Below are 18,370 nucleotides of genomic sequence, written 5' to 3' on the forward strand. Positions count from 1 at the left end.
TACAGCGCGCACTGCGCTCCAGCCTTCACTCCAACCACAGGGGCAACCTTACCAGTAAGTTACTGGAATCTTGAGCTGTGCTTATCTGGGGTGTTTTTTGTCTCTGCTGTCACTGAAAGGAGAAAGGAGCATTGCTCTTCTTTCCAGAGATCTAGAGAAAGCAATGTCTTTCCTTTAAGAAATACAATGTCCTTTGTCTTCAGGTTGGCTTCAGGCAGCAGATAGGAGAGTCCACAGCTGAAATCCAGGAACAAGAGTGTCTTGGTTCACTCACTTTCTGTACTGCTCAAAGGAAAAGGGCCCTAGAAGAGCCCATGAGATGGTACAAGGCAGCTCCCACCTTTCTGAATTGCTCTTCCCAAAACACTTTGCCTCTGGGGTCGCACCAGCTATTCCTGTTGGTGCCTCTTAGACACAAGAGTAGAAAGAATTTGTCTCTTTGTCAGGCGCAGAGCCAAGGGTTCCTCCAAAAGAGGGCCGCTTTGGGGCAGGAGCACCCCTTGGCTTGGCAGGCTCCGAAGGGGTCTCATCCGTCTGCCACCCGGGAAGCTTTGCAAGTTCCAGAAATGATCGGAGCAGTTCTCACACTGGAGAAGAGCAGAAGATGGATCCCATGGAGCACATCTCTGCCCATTTAAATGGGCTCCAAACCATCCCCATCCATGATGCACAGCCTTCTACCCCCCAGATATTACCCTCCTCCCCTGCTGACAGGCTTGCAGCATGCCTGGGCCTGCACGACCTCAGCAAGTATGTACTATTCACGTCTTAATACCAGAAAAGAAGATTCAGGCCCTCCTGAGCCAGCAAATGACTGCTGACAAGCTGAAGGTGCTGGGCTTGGCCATATGGTGTGGTTCAGAAGAGACACTGCAGAACATGAGCTGCTTTTCCACAGCTTAGATGCTGGGGCTTGCTTACGCAATTCTCCCACCACGTTCAACCTTTTGCTGACAGCACAGGACATCCCTGACTGAGGGTTTTGGGCAGAGACCTGGGGAGGGGAGAAGCTCACTTGAAGTAGCCCCTGTTCACAAGCCTTGCCCTAAATCAGCGCACACCACACACAGATTTGTGTGTTCCTCCAGATCGGCAGGATTCCATCCAAGTATTCCCAGAAGTCACATCCCAGACTCCAGGTCCACAGCAAAAGAACAATTTCTTATAAGCAGAAAGAGACCAAAGAAACCCAGTGTTTGGTCACAGATGAGTTGGCAATCTGCACAGGGCTCTGCTGGAGGAACAACGGAGTGGCATAATGCTGGCACATCACTCGGCTCCCATCAATGTGACAGCTGAGAATTTCAAGCCCAGGAATGGATGTTGCTTCTGACACTCATAAGGCAGAAAAGGGTGACCTTCCACTGTGTGGTGACAGGGATGAGGAAATCACTTCCCAGCTCAACAAAGAGCAGGGCCACCCTCCCTCCTCTTTAACTTCTTTAAAGGATAACTGATGTGAAGGTGGAAAGAGAGAACAGGAAGAGCAGGTATTGCCTTTAACAGCAAGATTTCCCAGGGTCATTCACCACTGTCAGATAGCAGCTAATGATGATCTCTATCACAGATTGCCACTTGGCTGCCTGGCAAGCTAGCTAGGAGCATGAAAGAGCAGAAGCATTCCTTTACAAAAGCTGCACAGGCAAAACGACTTGTACACATCAAACATTCTCAAGCAACACAGCAATACAGAGGAGACAGTACGGGTCCCAGGAGCACTGGGGATGACAAGAACACTGCCAAGTGAGAACCAAAGCCAGGAGTGTGAGGTCTTATCAATGCCATTTACAATGATGTCTGTGACTGCTGTCAAAACAGCACAATTATCAGGACCTGTGGGATGATACAGGTCCCCAGAGGTAGAACACTACTCATAACCTGTGTTCCGAAGCTTAGAACTAGTCAGACCTCCCAACACCCAGCTCTAACCCACATCTTGTGTTTCTCTTGCCAAATAGTCCAAGATAACAACACTGCATGGACTCCATCACACTGCCCTCCCTTCCTTGGCTGGAGAACAACAGGACAGAGTGTCTTCAGCAGGACTGTGGGCCATGCATTGACCCAAAGCTCGGCGCTGCCGTAGCTCCTGCAGCCAGGAGATATGGCCACAGAAGCAGAGAAGGACACAGCACCATCCCACCTCTCAGCTCTGCACCTCCGCCCCAGTCTGCTCCAAGCAGGCAGAGACAGAGCAGACTGTACAGCGTCCAGAATTTAAATCCATCTTATTCCAGCCCTCCCTCTCACCCGCTCAGGGCTGCCGTGCTCACAGCACTTACCCTGCTGACAGCAAATCCATCAAGCTACACGGAAAATAATCATGTCAAGACAGAGCCAGGAGACAGTTGTCTGCTGCCTTAAATATTGGAAGCCTCACAGGGCAAGAGACCAGGTGAAGCTGCCTTTAAAAAATACACATACATATCTATTTATACACACACAGGTATTTGATTCATATTAATGAAGGCAATTGCAAAACTCAAAACTCAGAGCTCCTGTAGTTCTAAAGCCAGGAATAAAACCCAAAGCTTTTAGACAGGAGAAACAGCAGGAAAAAAAACACAAACCCAACACCAAAACCACCAACAGTAGTAAAAATCCCCAAATCCTTAGTGTACCTGTTGATACGAATTAATGAAGGAACAGGTTTTACTTATCTTACTTGCAACCTGGTTGAATTGCATACAAATTTCAGAGCACTGATGACAGGGGCAGTTACACACTTTTTGCCAGCCAGAAAAGGATCACATTTGCCAGGTGCTCAGTGTAACTGTCTATTCACGGGCTTAACTAAAAATGCATTTAAATAATTAACTGCCAGCACATCCTTAAAGATTGCGATCAAGCTGAGATGTATCCCCCTTCCAGAATCACCAGGGTGTACCAAGATGAACCTATTTTCACTGCAGTCTTTTGATAAGGGTATGAAACAGAATCCAGAGGGGAAAACTACAGGGAGTTTTGGAAGTTGCTGGGTCTGTGGGATGGCTCCAGACTTCCTCTTCCACTCACTGATGGCAGCATCAGCGTTCAAGAGTAGTCATTTCAGTTAATTGCTATCTGCCATTAGCTGCGCAGTACTTACAAGGAATTCAATTCCACTGCATATTTGCTAATAAATACCAAATGGCAGCGAGGAAGACAGCTGTATTTAGTTGCATTTACCCTCTTATTAGCAGAGCTGAATAAGACCCCATTTCAATTCATAATGGCTCCAACAAGCTGCATTATTGTTGGAAATTCAGATTCAAACTCCCCATTGCCTGCTTGGAAGCAGAAGTCATGCACGGCACTCCCTGCTCACAGCAACCTGGGGCTGCACACCACTCACTGACTGACCATGACTTACCTCCATGGCTCTGATCCGTGGCCAAAGCGATGCCTCAACTCCAGGAGATTAAGATACTCTGACTTCCAGAAGTGGCTCTACACCTGGAAGGATTGGGCTCTCAATACGTCATACACTGGTAATTATCTTGAACCCATGTACCAAATCCTTCCCAAAATACAGCTTAACCCAGAGCAAGCACAGGGAACACAATGAAATTTTTCTGTCATATGAGGAGTGAAACCTCGAAAAAACAACAGGCACAAATTTAAGCCTTGGTGCTCCAAAATTACTCAAATATCAAAGGATCCTGGTGGGATGTAATTAATTTACAGCAGCTGAGGAAGCTCAGATGGGATTGAGGTGCAAATGTGAATCATCCTGGTTAACAGTTTCACTTGCTGCCCAGTTTCAAAGCACTTAAATTATAAGCTGCAAATACTTTCAGGGTCTAAGAAAAGTATGATGGAGACACCAATTTGAAAATTAATTCATTAAAACATATGCTGACTCCCAAATGAAATTATTAAAAACATATCCGCTGAACATATGAACAGATCAAATGCCTCTCAAGGGGAACTGTGCAGGAGAGCTCACTTTCGAGAGGAGTGAGAATTAAACCTTCTGAAGAGGCTGAGCATCATCTCTTTGCATGGCACATCAGCAGGGTACAAACCCAACCGCCACCATTTGAGCTACAGGGACAGGAGCACAAAGGTCAGCAGTGCTGGTTTGCCAAGTGCTGCTGGATTAACCATGCTCCTGGCTGAGGATGCTCTCTCCATCCCGGGGGGGGGGGGGACGACGGGCAAATGAGGATGCTCAGCCCATGCTGGCAGTACCTGCCTCACCCCCGTACCTGCAGACCACAGTCAAAGCAACAGCTCTAACATCTGACATCTGCCACACAAAGTACCAAACAAGGCAGCTCCTGCAGCAGGGCAGAGGTTTAGGAGCTCATATTTTGTCACTGAGGATGCTTCAAATGAGCTCAGCAAAACCATGGAAACTTCCTGAGTTTTTCCAAGAGAATTTTGCTGTCTTGTACAGTGCCTTCAATGAAATTAATCCATCACACTGCGATGAAACAACCCCCTCGGGATGATTTCACCAGAAGTGCTATTTCCTTCAGTTACTTCAGAAACCAGAGGGCAGGAGAGGACGTGCAGTCTGAATGGCTTTTCATTATGACATTACTTCAGCAATTAGGTCAATACATCCTCTCAATATATGCTGGATTTAAATCAGCATATAGTGCTGCTGCTACATTGGGTTACAGTTACTATATACATTAGAAAAACATATAGTCAACAGCTATACAATGAAAACAGATGATTTATTATCCCTTTTTATGTTACTCAACTTTTGTTACCCACTTTTATATAGGGGTTCATTGAGGCATCACAGCCTCCCCCAGTCCTGCCAGCAGGATCAGCCTCAGCTCCACAGGTGCCACCCAGCACAATTGTTCCACTTGTGCTGTGCCACTGCACAGGCTGAGGGGCATGAGGAGGTTTCCTTCCCTGCACACCCAGGCTATGTCCCTGAAGCCAAATGAAAGCAAGCCTTGTCTTCCCAGAAACGCAGAGCTCACAGGCCCAAGTCCTTCCTCAGCTGAGGCTGCCTGGAATCCCCTCCAGCTCCAGCCCCCCCTTCTCCTTCCTCTCTCAACCTGCCAATTGCTCCAGCCCTGGAGCACTGACTTGCAGCAGGAAAACAACTGCCTATTGAAAAGATGCTGCCAAGTCCCAGCAGCACCAGGGGCTGGACCATGGTCAAGCCCAGCCAAAGGAAGCCACCTCTGCCTGTCCCAGCCCCCAGCACCTTGCCCATGCCCCCTCCAGCCTCATGTGAAACCTCCCCTGCCCACCGCCTCTTTCCTACCACACACTGGTCCATGCTCAGGGCACAGCACAATGCAGGGTAAAAGGCAATGATGGCAAAGTTCACACTACAGTGGGTTTTTCACCGAGTTCTCAGCAACCTACAGGTTCCCGTCTCATCTGCTTCCCTTCAGCCCCAAGCCACGTATTTCAGTCCAGGAGAGAGGTCTTTGGGATCTATCTGATCACACACACTCTAGGCTATCTAGGCTTTGAGCCAGGGAGATGCTGAGCAGTCCCAGCTCACCAGGAGACTGCTCACGATGCTCTGCAGCCCTCTAGCACCAACACTCACTCTTACAAGGGGTCTGGATGTGACTTTAGGGATGCTAAGAGCATGAACCTGTCCTTCTTCCTGCAGAACTCGATGGAAAGCGATCAGCAGGAACCAAGTGATCAAGGCAAGTGAATGCAAACAAGCAGCAGCTCCTTTTTCAAATGGCCACTTAGGAAAACCAGTCAAGAGGCTGACATCAAGCTAGAGCACACCAGCAAGAGCCCAGGGCAGTTCCTCCCTCTGTGATTACAGCCCTTTCTCTGTGCCAAACCCAGAGAGAGCCAAAGGTGGCTCCTGCGGGTGGGCAGAGCCCGTGTCCAGGCTGGAAGCGATGCCACACACTGGGACAGATTGTTGTTGGCAGAGCAGATTGTACCAATTCTCCATTGTCTGCCTGCAGCTGGCTCATGCTCTGAGGGCTGTTAAAGCATTATCCTGCTCTCCTGGAAATTTCAGGGGTGCTAGAACTCGGAAACGAGCCCGGATGTGTTTGCAAGGCTGTCCTGGCAAACAGAGCCAGAGCTCAGGTGCAGGACACCGCTGCTCTCCCAGGCTGCTGCACAGCCCCAGGGCATCCCTCTGGGTTTTATAAAGATCATATTCCACATCCGTCTGAAAAACCAGGAAACAGCGGCTCCCCAAGAGCTCTAATATCAGCCAGGGTCCTCTGCAGCCCTTACCAGCATATCTATAGACACGGATCCTCTGTGCAACCCAGACTGCAGAGCAGCAGCAAAATTGCTTTTGGGTTCTTCATGGCATTACGGAAAAACCCCCATGTGCCATGAGTCTGATCTCACAGCCCATAAACCAGAGCGTGGCAGGATTCCCAGGAGGCCGGGCCACCACCTCACAGTGACGCAGCTTGTGTGCAGGGTGAGAACTACGCTCTGCTTTGCTCATCCGAGAGCAGAGCCACTGTCTAGCACCATGTCTGCTGCCCCTGCAGGGAACCCTGGAGCTCCAGCATCCTGCAGGCTGGTTTCACATCTTCCAGAGGATCCTATGGCTTAGTCCTCCACTGCGTTATCTCCTCTTGGTAGCACTTCTGTCCTAGTATAGCTCCATGGATAACACCTACCCTGGAAGCGCTTGGCACCGCTGCACTGTACGTCTGCATGAAGCACGTGCACGAAGGCAAGTCCCCAACACAGCTCCACACCAGGGGCTGCTCCAGCATTATGGACTTAGTGCAATTCCATCACGTGTGGATGTAGCAGGTAAGCATATATCCCTATCTGATCAAGCCATGGTATGTCTGCATCTGAGAAACAGACTCTGGTCCTGTTCTTCCGTGGGAGGAATTTGTATAAATATAGTTCTGGGAAAGTCTTCCTGGATACAGCATGAACACCAATGCTCTCCCCAATAATTTTCTCATTGTTATCACAAAATCATGAGCTCTTGAGAGAATTGCAAAACTTACTATGAACAAAACAAAACCCAAACCCAAAATTCTGTTTTCCTGTTGTTTCTTGGAACTGAGCCTTTGCTAAGGGGAATAAAAGGATGAAGCATCAGATTTTTCAGCTTTCCTATGCCAGAAATCCTCCTCTGTTTTCCTCACAGAGGAAGGTAAAGACGTGCAGCACATCAACTCCAGCAAAACACCCTGCACTCCCTCCAAACACAACAGCTCCTGTTACACCACAGCAGACACTCTCCCATCCCTCATACACTGGGGGACACTTCAAGTCCAGCTGAGAGCAGGAGCAGACCTTCAGCCTACCGGGATGTTCTGCCTTGGCCGTGTACAGCTGCAGCCATCCACGCCTGCTGGGCTAGAGCCAGAACCCAGCATCCTTGGAAAGGGGACACCCTCCCCAAACCAAGCTTCCTAAGGCCACATTCTTCATGGCTTTAACCTCCAATTCCCCACACCTTCCCTATTTCTTTCTCTCCCAAGCCTTCCCTGCTGCTGCGCAGTCGCCTTTGGCACAGCATTTGTTACCGTGCATGTAGAAATAATGAAGCCAAAAGTTAAATGTTTTATCACGTATTACCTGCCTGATGGAAACACACGCTTAAGGAGACTAAGCAGGAATGGCTAGCTGAGACCTCTCCACAGACCTATTTTAGGATTAGGTTGGATCCTTCTTGCAACCTTACAGATACTGCAATGGACCTTATACAGAGCACAGGCTGCTCTAGCAGCTCCCCTCCTGCCTTACACTGGTGAAAGAGGGAGGATATAGCACCAGGGCTCACACATGCCCAAATTCAGGGGGTTAATTATCCTGGCTGCTGAATAATGCATGTCTTCAGAAGACATCCCTGCTCTGGCATAGAGACATCATCATCTGGCAGTGAAAGACACGGCACAACAGCAGGCAGCAGAGATGCAGGCAGCAGCGACAGGGCTATGGAGCAGGTGACAAGAGAGCTCCTTACCTTAACGCACAGGGGTGGCAGGCTGGGAAAGGTGCTGATGTGCAGGAACAACACTGCTTCCACAAGGATTTCGTGTGCTGGAGGAGCCTTCCTGGTCTAATCCAGGGCATTATGGAGTGGCTGCATTTGTGCCTTGGAGCCCTTCAGGAGCGGGAACATCCTCCAACATGCACAGCTTTAATTGGGAATCCTGCTTTAAATTTTCATTCCAGTCACACATTTTGAGCTGTTACTTTTCTCTCCTCTGTGTATAGATAGCTACAGTTTTACGTCTCCTGTCTGTGCGCCAAGTTAGCCTCAGGCAACCAGCCCCAGAGAGCTGCCAGCCATGACAAGTGACTCGGTTCTCATAGAAGCCAGGTCTGTGGAGCATCCCCTACCTGCCCACGGCTACCTGGGCAGGTGAGCTCTGCCCTCTGCAGAGCCTGGAGCTCCACCAGGCATGGCTGGAAGCAGGCCCTGCTCCAGCCAACCTCAAAGGGCTCCCCAAAACCACAGCTCAGACCCTCACCCAAGGTCCTTCAGACAGAGGCACCACCACCACAGAAGGTCATTTTGTTCAATGAGAGGGAGCCAAGGGCAGGGCACAGAACAGCTTTCTCTGCTCACTCCTCACCGAATCCCAGACTGGTTTGTGTTGGAAGGGACCTTAAAGCTCATCCGGTTCCAACCCCTGCCATGGGCAGGGATCCCTTCCACTAGGGCAGCTTGCTCCAAGCCCCTGCATCCAACCTGGCCTTGAACACTGCCAGGGATGGGGCAGCCACAGCTTCTCTGGGCACCCTGTGCCAGCGCCTCAGCACCCTCACAGGGAAGAACTTCTATCCAATGCCTAAGGAAGGCCAGGCCAGCATCTCAACACCGTGCAGCTTTCACAGGCTTTCTCTTCCCACTACTGATCTCTCACCCAACTCTGCAATGTAGTCAATGGCAGGACCAATGATAAGTTTCTACCAAAACCATGGATGCCAAAGAATGGCCTGATTGAACCAAATGTACATTTTGCGAGCTTCCATTTTCTTCCACAACAGAAGAAAAAGTGGCTATTTTCAAGCATTTTATTGTTAACTCCTTGAACCTGACCACACTGTCAGTGCTCCTAATGGAATGTGATCTCCTCACACAGCCTGTGGCACTGGCACACTGCTGTTTGTGTGCCCAGCATGCACATGAAAGGATGGATGCAGATGACACAAGAGCCTCCCTTTCTTCTCCGGCTTTACCCAGGAAAGCACCAAACCACAGACTTCAAACAACTAGATGCATGCAGTTTCCTGGATTACAGCCCTGATGGCAGCAATGGATGCAGGCCTGGCCGAGGGCTGCAGCCTGGAAATTCCGGGTGCATTGAGTGAATTCATGTGTTTTATTATTTAGACCGTGCAAGAGCTCAGACAAGGCTGAACTCAGAGGCCAGGAAATGCCTCAAGGCACACGTGGAGCCTCCTGATTCCAGGACATTCGTCTGCATTTATGCATCCAAGTCCCTGCTTACTTGCCATGAGATGTTGGCCCACAGGTCCCCCAAGCTGCTGCTCCTCACTGAAATTAAAGGGCTGATCTGTCAGAAAGGAAAGAGAAGCCCCCATTGCTTCAGATGTTAGAGATTTCCATCTGATTAGTCACTGGTGGTTTCTAGCCCTGCCTTGGCCAGGGAACAAGCTGGATCTGATGGCTTGTGCTTTGCAGAAGATACAACCCCCAACTTTCTCAACACAAATCTCTGCAGGCAGTTGCTAAAGGGGCCGTTTCTTGAAGCAGTACCAGCCACAAAACAGTAACTTCACAAGAGCACAGCTGGAACACAGCAACAACAGACCCTCCCCAATGCACTGGCAGCTGCTGCCCATCCCAAGGGCTTCCTGCCTGACTGCTATAATCAAGATATGTGGTTTTCTCTCTCCATCTTTCACCATAGCCCAGAGACAAGCACCCCTCCAGCAGGATGGCCGGGAACTCACTCAGTTCTGATGCTATTTAACTTGCAGGTGATTTTCTGACAGGGAATGCTTTCCTCAGTGCCCCTCTCTCCCTTTCTAAATGAGCTGCTCCATTCCCAAAGCCTGAGATCACTGCAGTCACAGCTGCTGGGCACCGACAGCTCAGGGCTGCCGCTCTGCTTGCTTCAAGCCGGTACCTGGAGCCGGGCTTTTCCTGGTGACCAGATCCCGGGGCTGCCCAGGCTGCTCCTTTTCCTCGCCCAGGGCCTGTGGTTTGCAGCATTCCCACCACAAGGCACACCTTGTGAATGGACAGAGCCTGGTATTTCATTCACCAGCTACTAACTTCCTTTACACAACTGTTTGGCTCCTCCTGTATTAAGCAGAACAGCAGAACCATTGTAATACCATGGAAGCGCTGCCCTGCACGGGTCAGTAACAATGTCAAGGTCTTTTCAATTCAGAGTTAACCTCATTGACACAGGTCAGGAAGTGCTGAAGTGAAGGAGCGGGGTCAGGACATTCAGCTCCCAGCTTTGCCACGTACATTCCCTTTCACCCTGAAGACTCTATAATTTCTCACCCATGAAAACAGAAATATTTCCCAGAAAGGCTGAAATAAAATATTGATATTTTCCAAAACACTGGGATGGATTTAAGCCTTCCAGGACCCACTCAGCCCAGTGCAGCAGCACAGGACACCAGGCAGCACCATAACACAAACTGTAATTAACAAATAGCCCCAGAGAGATTAATATTAACCAGCACCTTCCAGCTTGCCTCAGGCATGAATGAATTCTCCATAGATGAAGTTCACATAGAACCACTTCAGCTCTGCAGTGTGGATCATAGAATCACAGCATGGTTTGTTGGAAGGGACGTTAAAGCTCACCCAGTTCCATGGGCAGGGACCCCTTCCACTGGAGCAGCTTGCTCCAAGCCCCTGTGTCCAACCTGGCCTTGAGCACTGCCAGGGATGGGGCAGCCACAGCTTCTTTGGGCACCCTGTGCCAGTGCCTCAGCACCCTCCCATGGGTCACTTGCTTGTCCACCATCCCTGTGTGCTCCCAGGAGCCGGAGCTTGGGAGGAACTGGAGCTGATCCCCAGGGCAGGAGGAACCCTCTGGCTCAGCACGTGTGCAGAGCTGCTTCCAGGAGCAAACCCAGCGCAGCTTCTGCAGCAAACCACATCCATCTACTGACAGCTATTTAAAAGCAGCTTCCAGGACAGAACATCTGCTCTCAGGTGGAGCCAGGGCTCAACATGAAATAGTTTCTATGCTGAGTTATAGTATATGAATAACATTGGTGTTTCTCCCATTTTAAATCCATTTTCCTAATCTTTTTCCTGCAGCATCTGGGGGAAGATGCATTAGCTCCACGCTCCCAGAGGAAAGCCTCTCTGGCTGCTCCAGAGGTGCAAATGCAAAAGGTAACAGCAAAGCATGAGGAGAGACAAAAGAATCCAATATTCTTCATTCACAATTCCTTCAGTTTTAGCAGCTCCACAGAGCTACTGACTCGCAGCAGAAGCAGCAGCTTCTTTAGATACATCAGTTTTAACCTCAGAGTGAGAAGGAAAAGGCCTATGGTTCAGTGCCCATCATCCCTGGGCAAAATCCTCTTGCTGAAAGAAACCCGGGAATAAAAGGTTTGTAAGCTATTTCTGCCCTGAAGGCAGTGATCACATACTAGCACTGACTTCAAGTAATTCATTCAGGGTTTGTATTGCTGCTCCACTCTCTGGGGCCTTACACAGGGGTCTTTTTATTGCTACCACTAAAAGAAGAAAGAGCAAACAGATCACTGAGATGCTGCAGCACATGCTTGCTTCCCCTTTCCCAGGCTTTAATGGGGCAGGGATCAGTCAGGCACTTGCAGATCAGGCCATTACACAGGTCTGGGCTTTGGATACTCACTTGGAAGACTCTCAGTCCAATGCCTCAGATTCAGTCCTAAGAAGACACTGTATTTGCTCCACTCCTGGTGGAATGGAGGCTACAGCTACTGCCCTTACCAGCACTGTCCTCTTATCCTGGGAGAAGTTAGTTAAGGCAGTTACAGGCTTGTGCTGCAAATTGCTCATTGAATATTGCCCTTGAAACTGCACTGTAATGATAAATTTCCACTTCCTTCCCCAGGCAGTTGCATAACATTGCAGGGCATTGTTCAGAGCTGCTGTGCTCCAAGCCAGAGGCAGCTGGTGCTGGTGTCCCTTTCCCCTTGTCCTCCCCAAGCACTGGCAGGACTGTGACCTTTCTTGTTGTGGGGTTTGCTTAGTACATTAGACAACAGAGAGACCCGACTCTGAACACAAGCAGCCTTCCAACAAGATTATGATTATCCCTACTTTCTTCAGCTTTCAGTGGGGAAAAAAATATCCCATTTATCCCAGTTAAATCTAAGCCAGTTGAAAAGCATATCTGTCAAATAACATTTAATTGAGTGTCTCTAGGGAGGAGCAGCTGGGTCAGTGGAAAGCTTTCCTGCTTTCCCACTGGCAGTATAAATAGCCTGGAATTGAAGAGCCCCACTCTGTGGTCGGGAGATGCAGCCTGTGTGCCCAGGCACAGGAGGGACTTTTGCTTTGTGGCTCTGGTTGGCAGGAGTTGTTTTTTCTTTATAACAGGGAAGTGGCTTTGCATTCTGGAAGCTGGGCTGGAAGCAGCACACAGAAGAGGACTGGAAGGGAGGAAGCTACATACACTTGAAGATACAATTGCTTTTAAAGCAGAACAGCAGCAGGAGTGAAATCAGATGCATCCCTCCAAGAAACTTCTTGCAGCCCAAGATCTGGCAGAGTTCAAACCTGTTTTTCAAGCACGGCTGACTGTAAGTTTGGACATCACCTAAAGCACAAAAATACAAGACCCGTTAGCCATGAACACTTTCAGATACTTTCCCAGGAGGAATGCATGTGATGACTAACATAACAGCAGGCAAAAGGCACCTCAGTGGTTAGTCATGGAGCACCGTGCTTGCGGCTCACTCATGCTTCACAGGCAGCACCCAGCTGGGAAGAGTCAAAGGCTGCCTTGATTCCAGAGCCAGCTCTCCATTCCTGGCGTGACCAAATCAAGCGTTCACATTCTTCTCACAGGGAATTGGCTCCAAGTGGTGTCCTCAGGCCACACGAGTCGCATAAACTCATTTGATTTTAGTTGACACAGTAGCAAACACCATATAACCTACAAATACATGGCCAACATACAAAGCTCTTTCTAGTCTGCCTGGCACAGGTGCCTTATACAATGTGAAGTATTCTGGGATAAAGGGACAGCTCCCACCCCTGGAGCAGGAGGCACAAGCAGCAGGCCTGGCATAACCTGAGACACTGAAGAGCAAGTCAGCAGGAAAGCACCATGTACCACCTCAGCTTGGTTTACACATGCACCTACACATCAAATTAACACCCTGCAGACACCAATCGTTTGGATTGCAGCAGCACCTAGAGGTCAGAAGTAAGATGAAGATCAGGCTGTGGTAGGCACCGCACAGGTACAAGGCACATCCTCTACCTGTCTAACGTCAAAGACCAAAGAGAGAAGGGGAAAAGAGCTTCTCTCCGTGCATCCCACAAGGCAAAACAAAGAAGAGTCATAAGGGATGCCCAAGGTCATAGAATCATAGAACAGTAGGGTTTGAAAGGGCCTTAAGATCATCAAGTTCCAAACCCCCTGCCATGGGCAGGGACACCTCACATCAAACCATCTCACCCAAGGCTTCGTCCAATCCGGTGTTTCCTGGGGAAACCTGCACAGCACCAGGGGCTGGTTCCCAGTCCAAGGCCTGACCAGCAAGGGTCCCTCTCTCTGCCGCGTAGAGACGATATTCTGCCTGGCTCCATGCTGGGATGACCACATTACTTACAAATGCTGAAACTATGAACAAGTTGCTCTAAATGCCCCAAACCAGATGTCAGCACACCCAGCCCTGCGTGCTCAGCTCTCCTGTAACTTTTGCTCAGGCCACCTATGATGCAGCACAGCTATTTTAGAGATGTTTGTCCTGTTTTCATATCTGCCTAATGGAGACTGACTGCACAGGCCTCCAAAGGAGAAGATGGAATCTTTCAGAAAGCTCTCAATCAGCATTCTTAAATGTCATAATCAAGGGATCTTGAGTTTGAGCTATGAAGTGAAGAGAGATTTAAAAAGGGCCATTCCCAGCTTCCTGGTGGTACAGAACACTGCATTTTCACTGTGATGCCAACTACCCTCCACTGCACATCTGCCCATCCAGGACCAAGAACCTTCAGTCACAGCACCAATGACAATGTCATTTTCAGCAGGAAAATCCTTACCTGGAGACAAGAAGAGCACAGCTGTGACTATTTGGAACATCAGAACAGGGAGATAGGGAAAATCTGCCAGGAAGTCAAAGACACAAGCAGTAGGTAAACTAGCCTGCAAGATCAAAATCACATACACATTATCTTCTCTACGTAAGTCCTGCTTGCACAACCGATAGCACTGCACCAACTCCAGGTATTTCTGTAAGGTAAAAACCAACAAGTAGTTACTTCCCATCCCCCCATCAGGAGCCACCCCAAGCATCAGCATCCCAGCACGTCCTGCGAGCTCCACCACAGCTCTGGCTGCCGGGCACAGGGCTGCTCCCTCAGAGCATGCACAGCACAACCAGACCAACCTTGCAGCAGCCTCTGCCACCCTCCTGCGAGCCAGCAGCTCCCCAGCCCTTGGGATCAGAGGATTTGTAGCCAGACACAAAGCTCTTTGGCACCGCACTGCTGCTTAAATCCAGCCCAGGTTAGCACCAGAAGGCTCCTTCACTTGAATATTCAGTGAAATCCCTTATGAACACTAAAAACCAGCACTGCTGGGGTGTCGATTTTCTCCCGAGGCTGACACAATTAAACACCACCTCTTTGAAAGGACAAATGCATCTTGAAAACAAGTAATATGTAACTTTTCCTTTTGAACGAAAAAGGCAACATTGCTTTTAGCATGATAGCAAGTCCAGACTTAAGGTTTTGAAAGTTTACTTTGCAAGCACTAGCAGCAGGAAAACGATGAGAATATGACATGGTCTTGTGATCCCTTGGGTACGCACAAAATGAACAGGAACCAACCCAGAGGGAGGTCCACTCCAGTGATGGGCTTGCCTTCTGATTTACTTTGAAAACACTGGTTTCTTTTGCCTTAACCACTGTGCTGAGCTATGCCCCTCCTTGCTGCCTTCCACGTCAGGAGGCCAACAACTTTTCCACCTCAGCTTTCCCTCCTCTGGAGATCCTGGTGCTCAGAGCACTAATTGCCCGCAGCACATTCAGGTCAGGTACCGCTGTAGTGACATTAATGAGCGAGATGGAGACTGTTGAGCATACAATCAAGAGAAGTTGTTAAACATCACAAACCCCAGCAGCTCTGCTGAAAACACAGAGCACTGGAGAGAACAGGGCAGAGGAGGGACAATACGTGCTTTAATCTGAGCTTTCATGCCAGATTTACTGATTTATACATTCCTGGTCTAATTGCAGCAACAGATAATGTTCTTTCTGTTGGGGGATCAATAACATCTGTGATGTCAGTGCAGTAATGGGTTCCCAAGACACCCGTGCCTCACTCTCACACTTGGAACTCTCCAAAGTGGCCTCTTTGGAGAGTAGAGCAGAATCCAGGGGAGCTCTCTGGACACTTGCCCATCCCCATCATGAGCTTGACACACTCTCCGGAACCATGATCCAAGGGAGTCACCTCATGGACTTGGTGCTTCCTATATATTAAAGGTCATCCAGCCATCCCAAGAAAACAAGCGAGAGTATCTGTGGCAGCGAGAAGCAGGCACTGCTGCAAGCAGGTATTTCACAGCTCCCACAGCCCAGCCCCAACAGAAGTCCTCAGAGGTCACACACAGCTGAATTAGACACATATTAGTTCCAGATCAACCTCCCCCATGGAAGGCAAAGCGTTAACCTGAGCTCATGCAAAACTTGCTCAGCTCAAGCTCATGGAGCACAAGCACAGAGTTTGATGTTTCCAGCAAGCCCCACCATGTTCAACACCAGGAGCTGAGCACGGCAGCCACACCACTTGCACACTGTTGGAAGCCACAACTGCTCCCTGCTTCCCAAGCCCTGTTCTCCCAGTAAGTCTCCCTGAAGACAACAGCAACAAAATAAACAGCATTAGAAAGGTGAGAGAGGCCACACAGAGCTGCACAGGACCTCTCTTGTAAAATGTTGTGTTATTGTTGTAGCAGAGATGCTCCCAACTTTGGTCTCCAAGTCTGACCTAGGCAGCAACAGGATACTGCTGCGAGCACAACAGGACACACATCTTTGCTTGGGATGGGTGGGATTTAGGGAAATACCAAGGGATGTAGGAAAATGAACAAACACTTTCAGGTTTGTGGCACATTTCTTCCATCCCATCTCTCTTCTTAGAGAAAACATCTCCCACAGCCCCCCAGATCAGGGGTCTGGCACCCGCTGCCTGCACTGGCACCTTCTGCAGTGCGTACACACGCGTTACTGCTCCCAGGCCAAGAAACACCCCACACTGAGAAAGCTTGGATTCCAGTCAGTATGGCTTTACCACCCAGACAGTACACCTGGTTCTGCCTATCACCCCAGATACACCTACTGGATGAAGTTTAGAGTCACGTATTTCAAGCTAGAAGTTTCCACACTGCGGTGAAGGTGAAGTTAAGAAACTCGAAGCTCCAACTCCAGTTAAAACAGTGCAATAAAGGCAGAGTACCACTGATGTGTACTTTCAAGGCCTGAGAGTAAGTCCAAAGAGCACACAGGGAATTTTATCACCACAGGCCCTGTCAGAGCCCCCCAGAATAAGGCACAGGAGAGATGCTTCCAATTTCTCTTCCCACTAAAGAGGGGTTATAACTGTGCCAGTCACAACAGCGGTACACAACACACCCCCCAGATTTCCTTCGCAAAACCAACCGAAGACTATTCCCTAACAAGTTCTCAAGAAAAACAAGAAAGAAGGGAAAAGATGCAACTGGTTATAAGCCGGGTCCTCATCCCCCAGGGCAGGCACAGCAGCAGCTTTAACTCTGAGTTCTCTTTTCATTTCCCCACGAGTTGCTATACAACAAACCCAACCCCACCTGCTGTCCCACTAAACTACACAATCCACTAGCTGCTGTGCTAATCATTGCAAAGAGAACTGATGAGCAGCTACTATATTGCATAGACTTCTAGTACTTTTTTGTTTTGCCCTCTAGCCCCGATGCTGCACTACCTCCACTTCTGGCTGCTAGAGGAGAAATAAAGCACAATGAGGATGAACAATGATATGAACGATGCTCCAAGCAATGCCGTAAGGCCTCAAATTGACTCCACTTTAGACTTTATCTAAATGAAAAGAGCAGGCAAGACACAGCGTTTTCGTGAACGCCAGACAGCCTGAAGCTATTTTTTCCCAGCCTTATGTGATTTTTCTGTAGCGCCCAATTTTAAAGCTAAGACTTAAAGTCTCCGCAGTGCGATCAGGAGCCTCCCATGCAAATGCCCAGCACAGAGCGGGCTCCAGCATCAGCCTCTTTAACAGAAGGCGCTGCTCGCCCCGGGCTAGCGCCAAGGAAAGCCACAGCTCCCCCCCCTCTCATCACCCACCATCCTACACCCGAAGGAAGCGCTGCCCCACGGCGGGACCACATCATCGTTCCCTCCGCCCTCCCTCACCCCGCTCCTGCGGGTCCCCAGCCCTGCAACAGCTTCTCCCTCCGCGAGGGAGAAAAACCCCGGGGCCCCCGCCCTGCTCCCTCCCGGCGAGGAGCCCCGGGGCTCCGCGGGGCCCGGCCGGGCTCCCCCCGCAGCCCCACTCACCTCGAGTAGAGCCGGCGGGCGGCGGAGCCCGGGCTGTCCCCGCCGGGCGGGCTCGCCATGGGCACGAGCCCCGCCGAGCCGCCCGCCGCAGCGGAGGCAGGCGCGGCTGCAGCCCGGCACCGGGCAGCGGAGTATGGCAGCGGCGGGAAGTGATGCACCGAGCAAAGAAACTCGCGGGCAGGCCCCTCCTCCGGCTGATGTCAGCCCCGCGGCGGGCAGCGGCCCTTCCTCCTCCTCCTCCTCCGCCCGGCGGAACGGGGCAAGCGGGGCCGAGCACCCCGCTGCGCCGCCGCCACCCACAGGGAGCACCGGCAGCGGGGTGGCTGCGGGGCACGGTTGTCCCCGCGTTCAACATCCCACTGCAGTGCCCCAGCCCTCAGAGCAGCCGCAGCAGGGACGAACGGAGCCACAGCAAGGTGCAGACACCACACCTGCACGTTATTGCAGGAGAAGAGTGGCACAGCACTGCTAACACACCCCATGTGCGGCCACTTAACTCCATGACAAGAAGCCTCTGATTTGGCTCAGCCTGAGCTCTTTTATCCTCAGGAGTAAGTGCCCACACCTGAGACAACCAGAATGAGTAGCAGAACTCAGCCCAGCTGTGTCAGCCTTACCTGAGTCAGAAGGGATGTGCCACAAGCAGGCTGAGACCCAGGTCTGACTGCTGTCTTTAGCAGCAAAGAATCCACTGGAAAAGGGATGCTTCCGTCCAGCAGCCTGCTCCTGTGTTAA

General features: G+C 50.2%; 1 protein-coding gene across 2 annotated transcripts in view; it reads right to left on the reverse strand.

The window, feature by feature from the left end:
- Positions 1-17,918, reverse strand: part of GPSM1 (G protein signaling modulator 1) — a 68,412-nt gene extending 50,494 nt beyond the window's left edge. The window contains exons 1-2 of one of the 2 annotated variants that reach the window (XM_061476477.1): positions 17,636-17,918; positions 14,126-14,188 (exon numbers count right to left, since the gene is read on the reverse strand). In XM_061476477.1, the coding sequence (XP_061332461.1) occupies positions 14,126-14,188; positions 17,636-17,694 (122 nt within the window). In that variant the 5' untranslated portion in view covers positions 17,695-17,918. The remainder of the gene's footprint in view (positions 1-14,125; positions 14,189-17,635) is intronic. The other variant, XM_061476478.1, reaches the window with a different exon arrangement.
- Positions 17,919-18,370: the final 452 nt, after the last annotated feature.

The sequence above is a fragment of the Pezoporus flaviventris genome, unplaced genomic scaffold, assembly GCF_033815535.1.
Source record: "Pezoporus flaviventris isolate CSIRO_AGI_PZ_B2104156 unplaced genomic scaffold, CSIRO_AGI_Pfla_v1 ptg000097l, whole genome shotgun sequence".
In the NCBI taxonomy this organism is placed as follows: Eukaryota; Metazoa; Chordata; class Aves; order Psittaciformes; family Psittacidae; genus Pezoporus; species Pezoporus flaviventris.